Source organism: Cervus canadensis, chromosome 27 (genome assembly GCF_019320065.1).
Source record: "Cervus canadensis isolate Bull #8, Minnesota chromosome 27, ASM1932006v1, whole genome shotgun sequence".
NCBI classification, from domain to species: Eukaryota; Metazoa; Chordata; class Mammalia; order Artiodactyla; family Cervidae; genus Cervus; species Cervus canadensis.
In genome coordinates this window covers 33,732,726-33,752,449 of record NC_057412.1, presented here as the reverse complement: position 1 = coordinate 33,752,449, position 19,724 = coordinate 33,732,726, and the positions used below count along the sequence as shown (strand labels likewise).

Sequence of the window (19,724 nt, the reverse complement as noted above, 5' to 3'; positions counted from 1 at the left end):
ATATTCTTTGCAGCCAAAGATGGAGAAGTGCTATACAGTCAGCAAAAACAAGGCTGGGAGCTGATTGTGGCTCTGATCATGAACTCCTTATTGACAAGTTCAGAGTGAAATTGAAGAAAGTGTAGAAAACCACTAGACCATTCAGGTATGACCTAAATCAAATCCCTTGTGACTATACAGTGGAAGTGAGAAATAGATTTAAGGGACCAGATCTGATAGACAGAGTGCCTGATGAACTATGGACAGAGTTTCGTGACATTGTACAAGAAACAAGAATCAAGACCATCCCCAAGAAAAAGAAAGGCAAAAAAGCAAAATAGCTGTCTGAAGAGGCCTTACAAATAGCTGTGAAAAGAAGGGAGCAAAAGCAAAGGAGAAAAGGAAAGATATACCCATTTGAATGCAGAGTTCCAAAGAATAGCAAGGAGAGATAAGATAGCCTTCCTCAATGATCAATGTAAAGAAATAGAGGAAAACAATAGAATGGGAAAGACTAGAGATTTCGTCAAAAAATTTAGAGATATCAAGGGAACATTTCGTGCAAACATGGGCTCAAAAAAGGACAGAAATGGTACGGACCTAACAGAAGCTATTAAGAAGAGGTGGCAAGAATACACAGAAATACTGTACAAAAAAGATCTTCACCACCCAGAAAATCATGATGGTGTGATCACTCACCTAGAGCCAGACACCCTGGAATGTGAAGTCAAGTTGGTCTTAGGAAGCACCACTATGAACAAAGCTTGTGGAGGTGATGGAATTCCAGTTGAGCTATTTCAAATCCTAAAAGATGATGCTGTGAAAGTGCTGCACTCAATATGCCAGCAAATTCGGAAAACTCAGCAGTGTCCACAGGACTGGAAAAGGTCAGTTTTCATTCCAATTCCAAAGAAAGGCAATGCCAAAGAATGCTCAAACTACCACAGAATTGCACTCATCTCACATGTTAGCAAAGTAATGCTCAAAATTCTCCAAGCCAGGCTTCAGCAATATGTGAACCATGGATTTCCAGATGTTCAAGCTGGTTTTAGAAAAGGCAGAGGAACCAGAGATCAAATTTCCAACATTCACTGGATCATTGAAAAAGCAAGAGAGCCAGAGAAATATCTATTTCTACTTTATTGACTATGCCAAAGTCTTTGACTATGAGGATCACAGTAAACTGTGGATAATTCTGAAAGAGATGGGAATACCAGACCACCTGACCTGCTCTTGAGAAACCTGTATGCAGGTCAGGAAGCAACAGTTAGAACTGGACATGGAACAACAGACTGGTTCCAAATAGAAAAAGGAGTACATCAAGGCTGTATATTGTCACCCTGCTTACTAAACTTATATGCAGAGTACATCATGAGAAACGCTGGGCTGGAGGAAGCACAAGCTGGAATCAAGATTGCTGGGAGAAATAGCCATAACCTCAGATATGCAGATGACACCACCCTTATGGCAGGAAGTGAAGAACTAAAGAGCCTCTTGATGAAAGTGAAAGAGGAGAGTGAAAAAGTTGGCTTAAAGCTCAACATTCTGAAAACTAAGATCATGGCATCTGGTCCCATCACTTCATGGCAAATAGATGGGGAAACAGTGGAAACAGTGGCTGGCTTTATTTTGGGGGGCTCCAAAATCACTGCAGATGGTGAATGCAGCCATGAAATTGAAAGATGCGTACTCCTTGGAAGGAAAGTTATGACCAACCTAGACAGCATATTGAAAAGCAGAGACATTACTTTGTCAACAAAGGTCCATCTAGTCAAGGCTATGGTTTTTCCAGTAGTCATATATGGATGTGAGAGTTGGACTATAAAGAAAACTGAGCGCTGAATAATTGATGCTTTTGAACTGTGGTGTTGGAGAAGACTCTTGAGAGTCCCTTGGACTGCAAGGAGATCCAACCAGTCCATCCTAAAGGAGATCAGTCCTGGGTGTTCATTGGAAGGACTGATGTTGAAGCTGAAACTCCAATACTTTGGCCACCTGATGCGAAGAGCTGACTCATTTGAAAAGACCCTGATGCTGGGAAAGATTGAGGGCAGGAGGAGATGAGGATGACAGAGGATGAGATGGTTGGGTGGCATCACCGACTCAATGGACATGGGTTTGGGTGGACTCTTGGAGGTGGTGATGGACAGGGAGGCCTGGCGTGCTGCGATTCATGGGGTCACAAAGAGTCAGACACGACTGAGTGATTGAACTGAACTGGGAGATACTGGAGGACAGAGGAGTCTGGCATGGAGTGCTAGAGTCCACGAGGTCACAGAGTTGGACAGGACTCAGCAACTGAGCAAGAATGACAAGAATGAAGGAAACGACTAAGAACAAAGTGTAGGTTCCATGGTATAGTGTAAACTGGCTCACCTAGAGCCAGGCATCCTGGAGTGTGAAGTCAAGCAGGCCTTAAACTTATTAGTATGAACACAGCTAATGGAGGTGATAGAATGCCAGCTGAGCAATTTCAAATGGTAAAAGATGATGCTGTGAAAGTGCTGCACCCAATATGTCAGCAAATTTGGAAAAGTCAGCAGTGGCCACAGGACAATAAAGGTCAGTTTTCATTCCAATCCCAAAGAAGTGCAATGCCAAAGAATATTCAAACTACTGTACAATTGCACTCATTTCGTAAGCTATCAAGGTTATGTTAAAAATCCTTCAAGCAAGGCTTTGGCAGTACATAAACTGAGAACTTCCAGACATACAAGGTGGGTTTAGAAAAGGCAGAAAAACCAGAGATTAAATTGCCAGCAATCATTGGATCACAGAAAAAGCAAGAGAATTCCTGGAAAATATCTACTTCTGCTCCATTGACTATGCTAAAGCCACTAACTGTGTGGATCACAACGAACTGTGGAAAATTCTTAAAGAGATGGGAATAGCAGACCACCCTACCTGTTTCCTGACAAATTTATATGTGGGTCAAAAAGCAACAGTTAGAACTGGACATGGAACAACAGACCAGTTCAAAACTAGGAAAAGAGTAGGACAAGGCAGTATATTGTCACCCTGTTTATTTAACTTATATGCAGAGCACATCATGGGAAATGCCAGACTGTATGAATCACAGCTGAAATCAAGATTGCTGGGGGAATTATCAACAACTTCAGATATGCTGATGATACTGTAATAGCAGAAAGTAAAGAGGAACTAAAGAGCCTCTTGACGAGGGTGAAAGAGGAGTCAAAATGCTGGCTTAGAACTCAGTATTCAAAAACTAAGATCATGGCATCTAGTCTTATCACTTCATGGCAAACAGAAGGGGAAAAAGTGGAAACAGTGACAGTTTTCATTTTTTTTTTTTTTTGGTCTCCAATATCACTGTGGATGGTGACTATAGCCATAAAATTAAAGGACAATATTGCTCCTCGGAAGGAAAGCTTTGACAAACCTGGAGGGCATATTTAACAGCAGAGACATCACTTTGCTGGCAAAGGTCTGTATAGTCAAGTCTGTGATTTTTCCAGTAGTTGTGTATGGATGTGAGAGTGGGACCATAAAGAAGGCTGAGCACCAAAGAATTGATGCTTTTGAACTGTGGTGCTGGAGAAGACTCTTGAGAGTCCCTGGACAACAAAGAGATCAAACCAGTCAATCCTAAAGGAGATCAACCTTGAATATTCTTTAGAAGGACTGCTGTTGAAGCTGAAGTTCCTATATTTTGGCCACCTGATGTGAAGAACTGACTCATTGGAAAAGAGCCTAATGCTGGGAAAGATTGAAGGCAAAAGGAGAAGAGAGGGCAGAGGATAAGATGGTTAGATAGCATCACCAACTCAATGGACATAATACTGAGTAAACTCCAGGAGACAGTGAGCCTGTTGTGATGCAGGGCATGGGGTCGCAGAGTCAGACAGGACTCAGCGACTGAACAACAGCAAAACTGGCTTAGATTGGTTTCATTCCCCCCGCTGATCTTTACTATCACTATTCCTGGCTAAATTATGGATTTAAGATGCCCAGGAGGCTTGCTTTCTCTTCTCTCCCCACCCTCTATTATAATGAAGAGACAGAATCAAATGTCTACTCCTTTGCTCGCTGGCATTGTCAATGTCATGAAGAATTTTCTGTGTTGAGAATTTACACCACCTTCCCTTCTTACTACCAAGAATGCATTAACACTTTTAAAAGGACTCAGCCATTAAAGTATGTTTTTTCAAACAAATGTTTTCAGTAAGGACAGATGAAAAACTATAGTATACATTTCTGGAGTTCTATTTTTAAAGAATCATTAATACACTAAGATTTTTTCAAGAGTATTTCAAAAATTTGATTCATAGTGTCTATCTGCTCACTTAGAAAGACTGAGTTAAATATTCTCCTCTTACAAATTAAGTGCTGCAAATATACAGACAGTGCAAAATAATTTGTAAAATTAGATATCACAACTTCTTACTGAAGTAGATCCTTTCAATTATTTAATTATTTATTTATATATATACATATATACACACACACACACACATATATATATATATACACAGACACACACACACACACATGCTTTGTGGTAATACTATAGTTGATTTTATAAAAACACTTAGAAATTTCAATGTGAACAGTGGGGTTTAAGGGCCAAAGAATTTCAGACTTGTAATAATAGACATGTTTTCTTGTAAAACCTCCAGTTATAAGGTACTTTTAGAGAGTTGCAAATAACTAGGAGATCACTATGGTAGAAAACAAACCCATCTTTGATTATGTCTTTTTATTAAAAAGTGACTTTTCCTTTCCTGTTTACAGCATCACTGTAATTGTCTCAGCTACATTTCTTGTTCACTATTTATCTCTATTATTTTCATAACTTTCTGTTATGATTAAAAGTATAGCTTTTCTCTAGGTTATAGAGAGCAGAATAATACTTTAATCTGCTCTTAGGTTATACGCAAATGTCACAAATAGAAGTAAATGATAAAAGGAGTAATAAATTTTGATCTCAGTGTTGTAATTCTCTATATATTACTCTGGTCAATCATAAAACGGAATCAAGAAATCAAGATGTATTTTCTGACAGAAGCCTACCAAAACTCAGCTTTTCATTTTTACTGTTCACATTTGGGTATACCATTGAGAAGAAATTTAGAGGTCAGTTTTATTAATAAACTTATCTATCGATATTCCAACATAACTTTTATCTACTAGGATTAACTATTCTTAGTTAACAGTTCTGGTGGACCTCCCATTTATATTTATTTCCACCTAAACACAATGAAAGGGCTTCCCTGACAGCTCAGTTGGTAAAGAATCCACCTGCAATACAGGAGACCCTGGTTCAATTCCTGGGTTGGGAAGATTAGCTGGAGAAGGGAAAGGCTACCAATTCCAGTATTCTGGCCTGGAGAATTCCATGAACTGTATAGGCCATGGGGTCACAAGAGAGTTGGATACAACTGAGCGACTTTCACTTTCACTTTCAAACATAATGAAAATATCTTTGTAATAGACCATTAGTATTCTATCTCACTGAAGCTGAAATTCCAATACTTTGGCCACCTCATGCGAAGAGTTGACTCATTGGAAAAGACCCTGATGCTGGGAGGGATTGGGGGCAGGAGGAGAAGGAGACGACAGAGGATGAGATGGCTGGATGGCACCATCGACTCGATGGACGTGAGTTTGAGTAAACTCCGGGAGTTGGTGATGGACAGGGAGGCCTGGCGTGCTGCGATTCATGGGGTTGCAAAGAGTCGGACACAACTGAGCAACTGAACTGAAATGATTCTATCTCACAGACCAAAAATTATAAAAATGTTTTAAACTGTAAATGAAGTCAACTATAATCTATTGTGTGCAGATAAGACTTTCTATAATCTTAAATTTTACAGGCATTTTGTGTCACAGAAGTATTAATTTATGGTAATTTCTCTATTAGGGCTTCCCTGATAGCTCAGTTGGTAAAGAATCCGCCTGGAATGCAGAAGATGCTGGTTCGATTTCCTGGGTCTGGAAGATCCGCCAGAGAATGGATAGGCTTCTCTATTAAATAACCAACTAAAATAATAATGTATAATTTTTTTAAAAAATTCTGTAGTGCTAGACATTTCTGTGAAAAACCTATTTGTCACATACTACTTAATGACTTATTTATGGGATATTAACAGATTTCTGGACAAGGTGTTATACTATCAACTTTTCTAATTAGTTTTTCTTCTTAAACAATAATTTTGGATTAACTTCTATACAGGCAGGCCCTGATTAAAGAAGAAACTGTAAATAGCTGCCACATCTCAATCTTTGCCGGCAGCAGGAAGAGTTTGTTGGAATAAAAACACAGTCTCACAGTAAGACGTCCGTGTTCTCATAACTAGAGCAGCTCAAGGAAATAACAAACACAGACCAATATTCCACTTGAAACTCAGATACATTAGTAAATGTTAACTCTATGCTGTTTTTAAAGTGTTAGAATTTCTTTTTTTTTTTCCTTATTAATCTTAAAAGTCTGAAGGTCACTCGATGTCAATACTATTATGGAGAAAACAGCTATTAAAATATCCCTTGGGAATGTGTTCTTATAACAAAATAATTCTCTCACATAAATGAGTGGGGATGTTCTACCATCAGGGAAGTGTTACTACATTAACAGCCTCAGCTTTGATAGCAGTCCTTAGAATCACAGGTCTCTATTTCTGTGCATTGTCAACCTATATTATGAATCATTTAGACAAGTGAAATGTGTTTCCTAAAATGTAAGACACTAAAAGTAGAACATTAATGATTATGTAGACATTGTACTTTTGCAACACATTTTAGTTTTTTAAAATGTTCCAGAACTAACAGAAAAACTTCTTTATTTCTAATCGAAAGGATTTTTTAAACAAATTAAAAAGTTAAAATACATCACTCAATTTGAAATTATATAAAATCATTAGACCAAATCTGTGCTCAAACTTTAGCACATATATTTGCCATCACACCACAAAGTCAGGCTGTCTTGGTATATATTTTCTTATTATATCACTTGATTACTAAACTTTGATTAGTAAATGTAAGCTCTGTTTAGTCAGGGTTTGAATAAAGGCTATGAAAATATAATAAAATAAGCAAATGGCCTGCAAAACTATTATAGTAGTTATTTTCAACATAAAAATGTGCCTGGAAGTCCCTTGGATATAAGGGTTCAAATTTTAACATAAGGAACATAAAGTATTGTGATGAAATGAAATTTTAATTTAAAAGCATTCTTTGGATCTTTTTATATCACAAAACTTGTTTTAATTTTAAAAGAAGCCCAATCCAGAATAAATTGTTTAAATTTCTGGAAAAAAAAATCAGGATATAACTTTGACATCATATACTAAATCTCAACTTGTTATCTTACATCATGATTGTTGAATAGACATACATACACACACACACACACACACAAAACTCTTCAAGGTATAAATGTGTGTCTCTATAAAAGCCCACAAAGGGTCCAGTGAAGTGCCACATGCATATCACTTTAATTCAAAACTCTAGGCCTTTATTTTCCATATTAGGAGCATAGTGTCAATGGGAAGCATCAAACAATTAGGTCAGGAAACTAGCATGATTAGGTCATTGTGCTAGAGATGGTCAGGAAACTTCATTCATTACTGTAGGAGAAAGTAGCATTCAGACAAACCTTGGTAGTGTAGTCATAATATGAATAGAGCCAATAGAAATCTATTTGGGGATGGGCTTTTTCATATTCAATCATGTGCCTTTCCAATACACACACATATGTATATGGATGTGTTCACACAGAATTTACACTGAGCTTAGATATGTGCTTAATGAAATAGCAATTTCTGAATGTTCAGTTCTTTCAAAAGTGCTTTTTACTTCTATATGTTTTTATTACACATTCATGCAAATTATTTTTAAAGTTTTCTACCTCTATGTGGTAAAAAAAATAAAATTGGGTTATAGTCATCCCTATCACATGAAATCAGGTAAGTCATTTAATCTACTCCCTTTGTTTTTATTATCTGATTGTTGTTATTTTTAACTTTATTTAAAAAATTTAAAAAAAAAAAAAAGTCTTCCCTTTTACTTCCAGGACTGTTTTAGGCAGCTAGTTTACCTTAAAGATTCATATTGCATTTTTACAACTTTTATACCTATGTTAGAAGTTTTTATGTAAGTATTCATTTTGTAGTCATTTGTCCCAACTAAGTCGTTATCTTCAAGGCCATTCAATACGCCACTACTGATAACCTTCTTTTCCAAAATCCATTAACTAAATATCAGGTATTCATTACTTGGAAAATAAATGAATGCAAAAAACAAACTAATTTGGTATGAAAGATGAGTTAATTTTTCCTTAATTTTTTCTTAATTTTAATGGTTTTTAATTGTATGCCTTTGAATATAAATCTAGAGTTCTAATGTTTTCACTAGGGTTGTAAACCTTAGTTTCCAAAGGATCACTTTTGGAAAGGAAAATATAAAGGGATACTAATTTAATGTACTTTTAGATTTTTTTCTTCTTTAATCATATATATAGTTAAAAGATATTAAAACATTTAGAATTATTTTGGACATCACCTATAAGCAGAAGTAAGAAAAACTGTCTTTCTTCAATGTATAAATGTTTAAGGAAAAAAAGCAGTTGTGTCTAAATTAAACAGATAAATCATCATTGTAAGCATAGATTAATCTAATTTGTACAGTTGGATGAAATATATATAATTAACTTGGGAATTTTTTTTTAATTAAAAAGAGTATCAAATGATAATTTCACATCAGAAATGTCAAGAACATCTTAATAAAATCTCTGCTTTTATCTTTCTTGATTTAATGTAAATGAGTATTAACTTATTTGTGGTAAACTAGATAGTAAAACTAAACCAAGAGAAAAATATTATTCTCTTTTATTCTGCCTCTTTAAAAGTATTTTCAAGATTTGGCACTAGCTATAATATTTGATGGAGTTTATATATTTAATAAAAGAATAACAACCCAATTTAACTCCTATTTATAGTTTCTGTGATGATGCCAGTTCTTTTCATTCTGTCAAAACATGAAACATACCATAACTCGCTTTGGCATATTGAAGGGGAAAACAAAAATTTGGATATAACCGTAGCTTTATGCCATTTTTGAATATTATCAGTGATCAAGGGTCCAGTTGGGGAAAACTAAGAAGATTAGACGGTGACAAATAAACAAATGATTGCTTTTATTTTTTTCTCATCACCAATCTGTAATTCAGGAAAACAGAATTTTACTTCATTTTCATTTCAAAAGGTAAATATTCATCCCTAAAATTTTGTGTACAGTGTGGGGATGGTTTGGTTTTGTAAGAAGACAATACTGCCGGTCACACATATGCACACACACAGGGCTGCTCATAGACTTCCCCAGAGTGTTGTTCTGTTAACCAGAGGATTATTCAAACAATCTACAAGGAAATGATTGCAAACCAGCTTCCCAGCCTAACTTCTTCTCAGTGTGAAGACCACTACCATAAAAAATTTAAAAATGTGTCTGTCTAAAACCTATAGAATTTTATTAATTGCTGAATTACGTTTGAAAATAGGGGAATGGAGTATATGTTAACTACTAACAAGCTGTTCTCTGCTTCTGTTACTCATCCTGAAGTGGAAAATGTCTAAATTTCATATTGATTAGAAACCAAGTCACTTTATCACTGGCAAAAAGTAAACTTTAAAGTCTCATTTTTCATCAAGGAAGGGGTAGGGGTTGGGGAATGGGTATTACCTCTTTTTTTACAAAAAAGTTTATTGATCTATCTTTAACTATTATTTAAAAGACAATAAATTAACCTCCCCTTAATGACTATATAGAAAATTCAAGATGTAACCATTTTGATATTGATTAGACTTATCAGCAATAAAATTAATCCAGGCTTCTCCCTTTGCTTCAGTCCAGATCACATAATCTGTCAAGAATTTTTGCCTTAAAATGAGAGGCAACTCAGTTTGGAGACTTTGAAGTCACATTTACATTTTCTTGATTTGAGAGAGCTCTCCAAAATCATATGTGAACTATAACATTAAATAGCAGTGAAAGTAGTTGTTGATTCTAATCCTTCAGAAGTGAGAAAATAAAAAGTTTGCTGTTAAGCCTTTGCTCCGGAAAATGTGCCAATAACTTGAGTGGTTAGAAAACTCATTGGGAACCTAAAGGGTAACAGGTTTGAAAACTTTTTTATTTCACATTACAGTGAAGAAAGCAAGATACTGAAAGCAGCTTTCTGATGTGAAAGCCTGATGTCATCAATATGCTATTTTTGCTCTTTGCCAGGTTAACAGAATTTATTGCAGCAATTAATGCAAAACATATGTGCTGAAATACCCACACGAAAAATATAATTGCCCCCAACTTAATTTGCTATCTTTCAAAACTCTTGTTTAGCTACCTTTTCTCAATGTCTCCACTTAAGCGCAGTACAAGTATTTTTATAAATGAGGAGACAAATCTTTATAATTTACTTTCTCATCTTAAGTAATTTATAAATTATCTTTTATATATGGGAAAGTTTCCACAGAAATTGAAGTCTACCTTTTAGGCCAAATTCCACTTCCACCCATTACTGACCTTTATGACAATTCCAGTAGTCAGTCCATGCTTCATTTTTATAAAATTAAAAAAAAAAATCACATCCAAGTTACAGTGACAATTGCCTCACACTCTCTGTGTATGGAATTCTTGACAAGAATCTTTCCAGAGTCAGCAGAGTTTGAGTGTCAGGAAAGGAAGACAGAGGAGGAATATGTGAAGAAAAAACATCACAGATCACATCACATCTCCTATTCCTGGGTCCACATCAAATTTTCTTTATTTTCTTAGTGAGTCCCTAACTCTTCCAGATGATCATAATTTATGAGGGTAAACACAGCAGATTCAAAGTACTCTTTGAAGTACTTTCCTGAAAGTACTTATTAAAAAGTACTTTGAAGTCTAAATTTTCACTCCAATACTCTGAGTATTTCTAAGTTTTCCCTGCAAGTCCCAAGACAAATTAGTATCCTCAGTAGGATTAAGACTGAGGAACTAGAACTTTTCCTAAGTAGAAGGATACCTCCTTAATTTACAGGCATTTGTGTACAGGAGAAAAATATAAGGTTAAAACCAGAAGACAGGAGAGGGCCTGACTCAGTTCTTACTCTATTATGAGTTTATTTAGTTTCCTCAGTTCTAAAGTGGGAGACGTCACAACACCTTTTTTAGAGGTGCTTTAAGATTAAATGAGGTTCAGTAAGTACTGAAGGATAATGTAAGGGAAAAATCTTTCCAACCAGCGGAACTCTTGTGTGTTTTCTGATTAGGGGGCATTACACTGAAGCCATTATGTAGTTTTGGTATGCCCTGGATTTTCAACAATTCTATCTTTTATGAAAAACACTAAAGTTCTGAAGGCCACACAAACTTTAGCATCATCCCCACGACTAACCTACCTCGGTAACCCTGCTCCCAGAAACCCTTTCTGGCCCGTTCCGGGCTTACTCCCAAAAGCAGAAGAGCGGGAAATCCTGTTTTAATTTTTAAATAGTGTCAATCAAACAGGGTGCGGGGTGGGGGCAGAAGGGGAAAACAGACAACTTTCGATTGTGCAGGAGGGTGCGGATAAGGTCTGTGAACATACCCCTTAGCGCTGAGGGCCCGTAACAGGTGGCATTAATAGGTGGTTTTAAAGAAAACTGGGGGGAAAAAAATTCACTTTCGTCTAGATACTAAAGGCCAGGTCTTTTGAAAAATTCAAAAATTCAACAAATAGCGAAGCGGTCGGGAAAGAGAGCAGCAAGCAGGACAGCGGGCATCTCAGGCTCGTCCCAAGAGAACGGGCCTGGTCTCCCAGCTCTGCAGGGCGCGCTGAGAACCCGGAGAACGGAGTCCTCCGGCACCTGTCACCTGTCAGGCCGGGGACTTAAGAGGAAGGGGACCGCGCCACGTTGACAAGGTTGGCAACGCTGGGGGGAGGAGGGTTGAGGGTAGCGGGGGCGACAGAGACTCCGGGTCAAAGTCTGTGGTTACACTCAGGACTTGCCTGGCCCCGGAGCGCCCGCGCTCCCCAGGTGAGGGGAGTCCAGGTGGCGAGGAGGGCGCCGCCTCTCGGAGCGCCGGCCGCCCCGCGGCCGCAGGCAGAGGGCGCACGTTCGCCTCCCGCGCGCCCCGCCTCCGCCCGGCGCTCGTGTCCGCGGAGCTTGGCGCCCTGGCGCTCGCCCGGCTCCAGTCTCCGCCCCGGCCGCGAGCGCCCGGCGCCCGCCGCCGGGGAGAAGCCGGCCCCGCGGGGGCTCCGCGCGTGCCCGCCGCCCCCCGGGGGGCGCGCCTGCTCGCCGCGCTCCGGCCGCGCGCTTTGGCCGCCTGGCGCGGAGATGGCTCGGGCACAAAGAGCCCACAGAACCCCGAGAGCTGAACTGGGGGGGACGTGGCCCCGGAGTTGGGATTTTCTGATCCGATCTTGAATCCGCTGCGGAGTGAAAAGTAGTGGATTGTTGGGAGACTCCGTTTTCCCGCCGCACTGGAGAGCCTGGTCCCGGCGGCGGAGCGGAGTTGGAGGTTAAGATGCCATGGTGGTGGGTGTGGTGGCCTCGAGGGCCTCTGTTCATCTCTCTGTCGCCACACCCCTGTCCCTCCCAGTAAAGCTCTGTTTCGTGCTAAAATTTCTCAGGGCCTACCTGGAAATTTAATCAGTACTGCATTTTCAAATGCGGGAGGTGTGATGCGAAGAAAAGACGCTCCTCCAGGCCTCCTGTGGCCACCCCAGTTCATGGCTAAGGTTATTCACCAGTTTGTTGGTACAGTGCTCCCACTTGTTTTCCCCCTCTTTCCTTGCCTATTATTCTGACTCCATCATGTTGGTTTGGATTATGTGGATTTTCACCCTCTGCTTTGACTGGAACAGCAGGACATGGTTTAGAAAATGAAGGGAGGGAGGGGGTTCCCCACTCAGGGCTTCCAGTTTAATAACATCACTCCAAGCTGGAGGCTTTATTTGCTGAACTGGTTTTGATTCCATCCATCCTCCACATGCATTTGCCCAGGCTTCCAAAGGGGGTTTGGCTTACACTTTCAAAACTTTCCTAGATAAAGTATTTTCTTCAGGGGAAAAATCAAAAGTCTGTAAACTTGAGAGGAGAAACAAAAGCACGCAATTCTTCTCACCCCCACCCTGCCCCAAACACACACCCTTTTTTGTGTATGTGCAGATTTTTAGATATTTAATAAAAAACCGATTAGCCAGATGCTTGAGGCGATATTTTTCTTTTAAGCAAAAGATGTATTATCATTGGTTTTAGAACCTTTGCGTTTCTCTACCTCTCCATCTTTTTAATTGACTTTATATTTTCTTTTCCTCTTGCAAAGGTTTTTTTTTTTTTTTCTCTTTGTAATCCATCCCTCCACTCCCCCCCCCCTTTTTTTTTTAAATTTCACAGAAAACTGGTAGCGGGCAAACTAAAACTTGTTGACTTTCAGACTTGAGTTTTCCGGGAGAAAAGCTTCTGCCAGATTCCAAGAACTACCTGATTCTAGGGAGCTGGTAACAGACCCAGAGAGTGAAATCTCGGTGTGTACACGTACCCACACCCTGATTCGCAGAAGTGTCTGCCTAGATTGATTTGTGGCTTGGAATACTTTGTATTTTATAAATGTCCAACAATGCTTTTATTTCTAAAGTCATTGCAGAAAAATTAAGGTCTTCAAATTTCTTAGAAATAAATTCTGTCCTCTGGTTTTCGGTATACTTGGATGAATAATAAAATGAACGTTTTACATCACCAGTCATCCCTTTATTTGAAAAATCTGTGGAAAGCTACTTGTGCACTTGGTAGAAGCCCTGCTCTGACCCTCCCTGGTGATAAAATCCAGATCCCTGAAAACAGAATAGAAAAGGAGACACCTGCATCTGTTTTTCTAAATCTTTTATCAAACAGGAATTAAAAGAATAGGTTTATTAAAAGTTTTAAAGACAAATGTGCATCAAAAAGTAAAATTGAGAATCTTGACAGAAAATGATTTGCAAAACGTAGTGTTCTTCCAAGAAATACATATTCGCCTTCCATCTAGTATTTATGCCAAACAAAATCATTGGAAAATGACTAAAATCAAAGGTAACCCACATCACAGATTTCTCAGTAAGTAAATGTCTGTAAGAACTTATCGAGTTTTGATGATTTGTGGAAAGTTTTATTAATATTTTCTTGAAGATTTTATGACTTGGAAAATATAACTCTCAAGAACAGTCCTTGCTGTTTCCGTTTGTGTTGAAGTTAGTAAATCAAATATACTGTGGAAATATGTTTTGCCTTTTAAAATCCTTTGCATATGTAACTGATTATTTGATATTTAAAAATTACATATATTTTATTTCAGAAAAATTCCAGAGTTTCAGAAACAATTTTAACATTTAGGGATCTTCATGAAGAGAGTTATTTTGAGAAACTATCAAAAGTGAAGGACTCTTAAAGAACATACCAAAATTTGAATATTAAAATATGGATAATATATGGACATAATAAAGAATCTTATTAAATCTTTAAGGACAATAAGTTTTTTACAAGTCAGGGTGAAACTACTGAATTGTTTATACAAGCAAAAACTAAACCAGAATTAAACTTGTCTTCACATGAAACTCTCTGAATTGACTACACAGGGTAAAAAATACATTTACGTTCTTTGTGCACACAAAATGTGCACAACATTTTGTTTAAAATGTTTATGTAAATTTTAAGTTCTTTTCATTGTAGCTTCCAGTTACTAGCATTGCATGGGAAAGGCAACTTTATATAAAATGCCACCATAATCTTACATGGGGGTAATGGTGTTTTATTATTTGTAGTTTCCGTTTTATGGTTCTAGTTGCTTCTGAGTTATAAATGTATTCAATTGACTTTATATCTTGAAAAAGGGCAGAAAAATGATATTAACTACAACATCAATAAAAAAGTATAAAATTGAAACTGTTGATCATTACAATGAAGCTGGTTTGTATTTGTAAATCTATTGTTATTGTCAGAATATTTACTATTTAAGAGTTTTTAATTGCTCGTTTATGACAAGGGCAAGAATGGTGTGATCTATAAGGGTGAGGAGAATGAACCATCAGGGTGGACATTTCCCCACTTGAATTGTTATCATCAATATTAGTCTTTAGGAAGATATAGGTTCAGAATGAATTAATTTCATGATAGATTTTGAGAGGTTACAAGAAGTTTCTTTCTGGCACAATCAAAATATTATCGTAGCAATTCAGGTTGTCAGTAAAAGCTTAAACAAATTTGCTGATAATCCTGTTAATGACCTAGGTCAAGTGTTAACTGTTGTGGGTTATAAAATAGTGAAATTAAGGTTTCTCCTACCTCCAGGCAAATAGCACAGTTATAACTGTTAGGGGGAAGTAGGGGCAAGCTATTAGGTGAGCTATTAAATTACAAAAAAATGTATGATGCATTCAATTATTTAGTCTAGAATGATAAAATGCCATTAAAAGCAAATGTAAGCCCTCTTCTTAAAACTATAAAGATGATATGATAGCTTAGTTTTCTATAAATATTTCAGTCACAGTGTATTATTGAGGATAAGTGTTTATGCATGAAAATGATGCCAGTTCATACTAATTTTTAAAAAGGGAAAACTCTATTATTTAAATGTATATTGTCTCCATTATTTGCCTAATATTCAAAGGGAAACATACAGTGTTCATCTCTAAGTTTTACTTTTAAGCTTTAAACAATCACATAGTATCCTTCAGTAGTTAGGTGACTTATGTCCAGTGAAAAACATTTCACACAAACAGTATCCCAACACTCCAATAAAAGTCTCCCAAAATGAGTAGTATATAAATATGCAGATTTAATTTTATTGACTTTTATTTTGAAAACTGATTTTCAATGTACAGAGCTCTATAGGTGCATGGTAATCTAACTTATAAACACTGTTAGATAGGAAAATGTATTATATACTGAAAAGTGTATTATGTACTAAAGAATAAGCAGTGAATTATGCCTCAGAAGCCTTCAAATGTAGAAAAGTGTGTAAAGAAATTACTTTATCCATTGTTAAAAGATATTGAACTAGTAATAGTCAATTCTTTATATCAAGCTTTAACCTTTTCATAAAGTTATTTTTATTTATCATTATCACCATCCATCTGATAGGAACAAGGAGCAAATATATAAACTTCTCTAACAACACATAGTATAACAATCCTGTTTTGTCATGAAAAGTAGCAGATTTCCCATTGGAAGTCTTTTCTTGGTGTGTTATGTAAACACATCTGATAAGATTTTAATAAAGTTCCATGCTTTTGTAAAGTTTCTGTGTAAGCATATAGGTCAATTCTTGTGATCATCAAAATTATAAATAATTATCAAGGAGGAGACCAGTCATAGAAAGTACCATCTGAAATCATCTTCTTGATAGCATATTAGAAAGTTATCTGTAACTGGATTTTAAAAAGGAAAGCTCATATTAAACTTTTTTCCAAGCTTTTTTCCTCTTATCATGGACTAATGACATTTCAAAACTGATATTTGGTTATCAAATCTCAAGTCTTAAAATAATGTCAAACAATGGCATATTTCCTAGCAATTAACTCAATGACTTGGATCTTGTTCTTTTAGAGTTCTATCATGACTAACTTCATAATAGATTGCAGAATAAATTCTAGTAAATTTTACTAGTAAATTTTCTGTAGTATAGAAATATAATTTGAGCATAGTATTTTAAATGCAATCTAGTATTTTGTATTTCAGTTTTCAAAGTTAATATCAGAAAGCTGTATTAATGAGATTCATTCTATCATTATTCCTTCTACCCAACATATGAATTTTCAGAAGCATTGCTTTTTATTCAAATGACATTGTTTGAAGAATTACGTGAAAATCTTAGAGCATACTTGGGTTTTTCACTTTTCATGTTGTTCAAATCTACAACTAAGTCCCAAGCTATTGTATTCAATATTAATATTTAAAATCTTACTCAAATATTATCCAAGTTAAATTGTTCATTTTAAATTTTATTTCAAACCTTTCCTTCATGACCTCAGAAGAGAGATACTACTATATATGTAGAACATGACCTGGAAAGAACAATCCCATAAACAATGGATAGACAAACTTTTGCCCAAGCAAATTAAATGTAATCATGTCAGTTTTCTGAATATATTTACCTTTTTATGTTCACACTGTTAATGTGTATCTGCCTGTATAATAATATGCACTATATACCCAAATATACACAAAGTGTGTCTTAAAAGCAACTTGTACTTGATGATTCTTGCTTCATTAAATTAATACTCATGAATTTTATATAAATGTCAATGAGTTAAAGGGCCCTTTTTTCCTTTTGCAATTTACTGAAAGGTTATGTTTTGCGCAAAAAAATAATGACTCTCAGCTATATCCCTGTGCATTATTAATTCACTGAAATCCATTATCTAAATAGTTTATAAATATTCCATCTGGAGAAATACAATTTATCATAGCAATATGGGAATAATATTACTGTTTGTCTAGCTATTATCAATACTTTAATATTTTCAAAGGAACAAAAAGAATAAACACTAATTTAAGTTACTGATACATTACTCATTATACCAATAACTGCCCTTGCCTTTCATTCATAAAAAAATAATTGCCCATTACTTTCAAATAAACATTTTAATTTGATTTGTAAAAAAAAAAAATCACTCAAAGGTAAGATAATTTCTTGATCCTTCTGTGTTAGAATTTTTAATTTCCTTATAAAAAAGACAAAACATTTAATGAAATCTGCCAAGTTGATAAAAGCAGTCACTAAGGAAAGAATGAAATTAAACTGCTCTATTAGCACTGAAAGTAGGTCACCAAATATGAGAGGCAGTTTTCATATTTAATTTAAAAGTTGCTAAATATTCTTGAGTTTTTACTTGTTTTTTTAAAAATGATATATACAATATACAATGGTACTGTCTTGCCAATATATTTTTAGTGAGTGACACAATATATAATGTAGCATTTGCACATCAATTGCTCAGTTTTGCTGAATTGCAAAATAAATTACTAAATGTTATTGTTATAAATTCAAAACGATTAAGAGGAAATCAAAATTGTAAGTGTTGCTTGAAAGCAATCAGTTATTCAGAAAAGTTTGTCTTAAGGGTTAGCAATCATATTCACAAATCATTAGGAATAGATCACAAAAGGTATACAGGGAAAAGGCAATGTGTCTATTAAGCATGCAATCTTATAGTAAACATTATTGTCCTTAATATTAGGTTTGCACGTTAATTCATTGATAAGGAATGAATGCCCATTAGGAGGAAAATAAATAACCCAACATTAAGGAAATACCATTTGCTGCATATGAACATTCTTCCTCAATTTGCTGTTCAGTTATTTACTACACCTACCCAGGAGATTTTCATTATTCATTAAATATAATCTCCTATTCGCGGATAAGCCCTTAAACAAAGAAAATCCAGTCTAACCTTATTGTAATTTCTGCAAATATTACTTATGTTAATGTGGCATATGCTGCTCATTAGAACCTGTATCATAGAGCCAACCACCGCCTGGCGGGATACACATCACTTCAATACGGCAGTTACAACATAAATACACACACACACACACACACACGCACACGCACACGCACACACAGCCGCGCTTCAGCAAACTCCGATTTCCCTTTAGCCCATTCATAAATGCCATGATCCTAAGTAAGAACAACCTGTCATTACCTTTAAACATACTAAAGAATCTAGAGGGGAGGGCAGAATATTCTTTTAAACTTCTCAGAGTACTACTACATGGTCACAATTAGGAAATAAACTACTGCCATAGCTATTTGGCAATTAACGTACTGGGTTGTAAAACTGGAGGATTTTTCCCTTTCTGCTTAAAACGGGCAAACAAGGTAATTGCTTGAATTGGTATCAGATTCAAAACACATTTTAGATCTAGGCTTTCCAAAATTATCTCTAAAAGTGCTTTAGAAGACAGCCGAAAAGAAAAGCACCTCTTTAGTTTACTCTGAGAGCCAAGTGCTTTACTCAGAGGCACCTCGGCGACCTGAAAACGCTCGGGCGAGAACGTGCCCGGAAAAGCGTTAGCCCGCGGGGCAGGGCTGCGCGTCGCGGCACCTGGCTTACCTTCATTGGAAGGCTGGAGAGTCAGTTCCCCGCAGCACTTGAGAGCGGAGCAGCTGAGAAGAAGGAGGATGGAGAGGTGACAATCCATGTCGCTGGTGCAGAGGGCAGTGAGAGGAGCATATCTCCATGAAGCGTGCCACTGATGTGAGGGGGAGCGCTCTGATTGCTGGAGAAGTTACCATGCTCCGCTCGCAGGCTGATGTCAAGTTTGACACTGGAGATAAGGAGGAGTCTGGCTGCCTTTCCGCGAACCTCGCTCGGAGACTTCCCTGGGTCCTAGCGCCGTCGGAAGCGAGCGCTGGAGAAGGACGGGACCGCGCGCGGGGCCCGGCAGACCGCCCTGAAGCTGGGCAGGACGCCGGTGCGGGTCGGCCGCATCACCGAAGGCGCGGGAAGCCCAGAAGTTATGATGCTGCGCGGGTGGAGAGTAGTGATGGGCACAGAAGAACACCTCCCCCACCTTTATGTTCAATGGAAAGCCGCTATTTTATTGTTTGCAATACACGCTTTTGTAGGTTAATTCCCTGAAGAAACCAGAAAGCCTGATAGAGTGTCATAGGGCACAGTGAGTGGAAAAGAAACTGAAATGGTTATTAAAAGAACAGGAGCCCTGCATTAAAATGAAAAAAATACATTGTTGATTGTAGTCAAAGAAAAAATTAGAGGATTATTTCTT

General features: G+C 37.0%; 1 protein-coding gene across 2 annotated transcripts in view; it reads right to left on the bottom strand.

Moving 5' to 3' along the window:
• EPHA3 (EPH receptor A3) overlaps window positions 1-19,269 on the bottom strand; it is a 387,533-nt gene extending 368,264 nt beyond the window's left edge. Inside the window, exon 1 of one of the 2 annotated variants that reach the window (XM_043448655.1) lies at window positions 19,049-19,269. In XM_043448655.1, coding sequence (XP_043304590.1) covers window positions 19,049-19,136 — 88 coding nt within the window. In that variant the 5' untranslated portion in view covers window positions 19,137-19,269. The remainder of the gene's footprint in view (window positions 1-19,048) is intronic. The other variant, XM_043448654.1, reaches the window with a different exon arrangement.
• Between the last annotated feature and the right edge of the window lie 455 nt (window positions 19,270-19,724).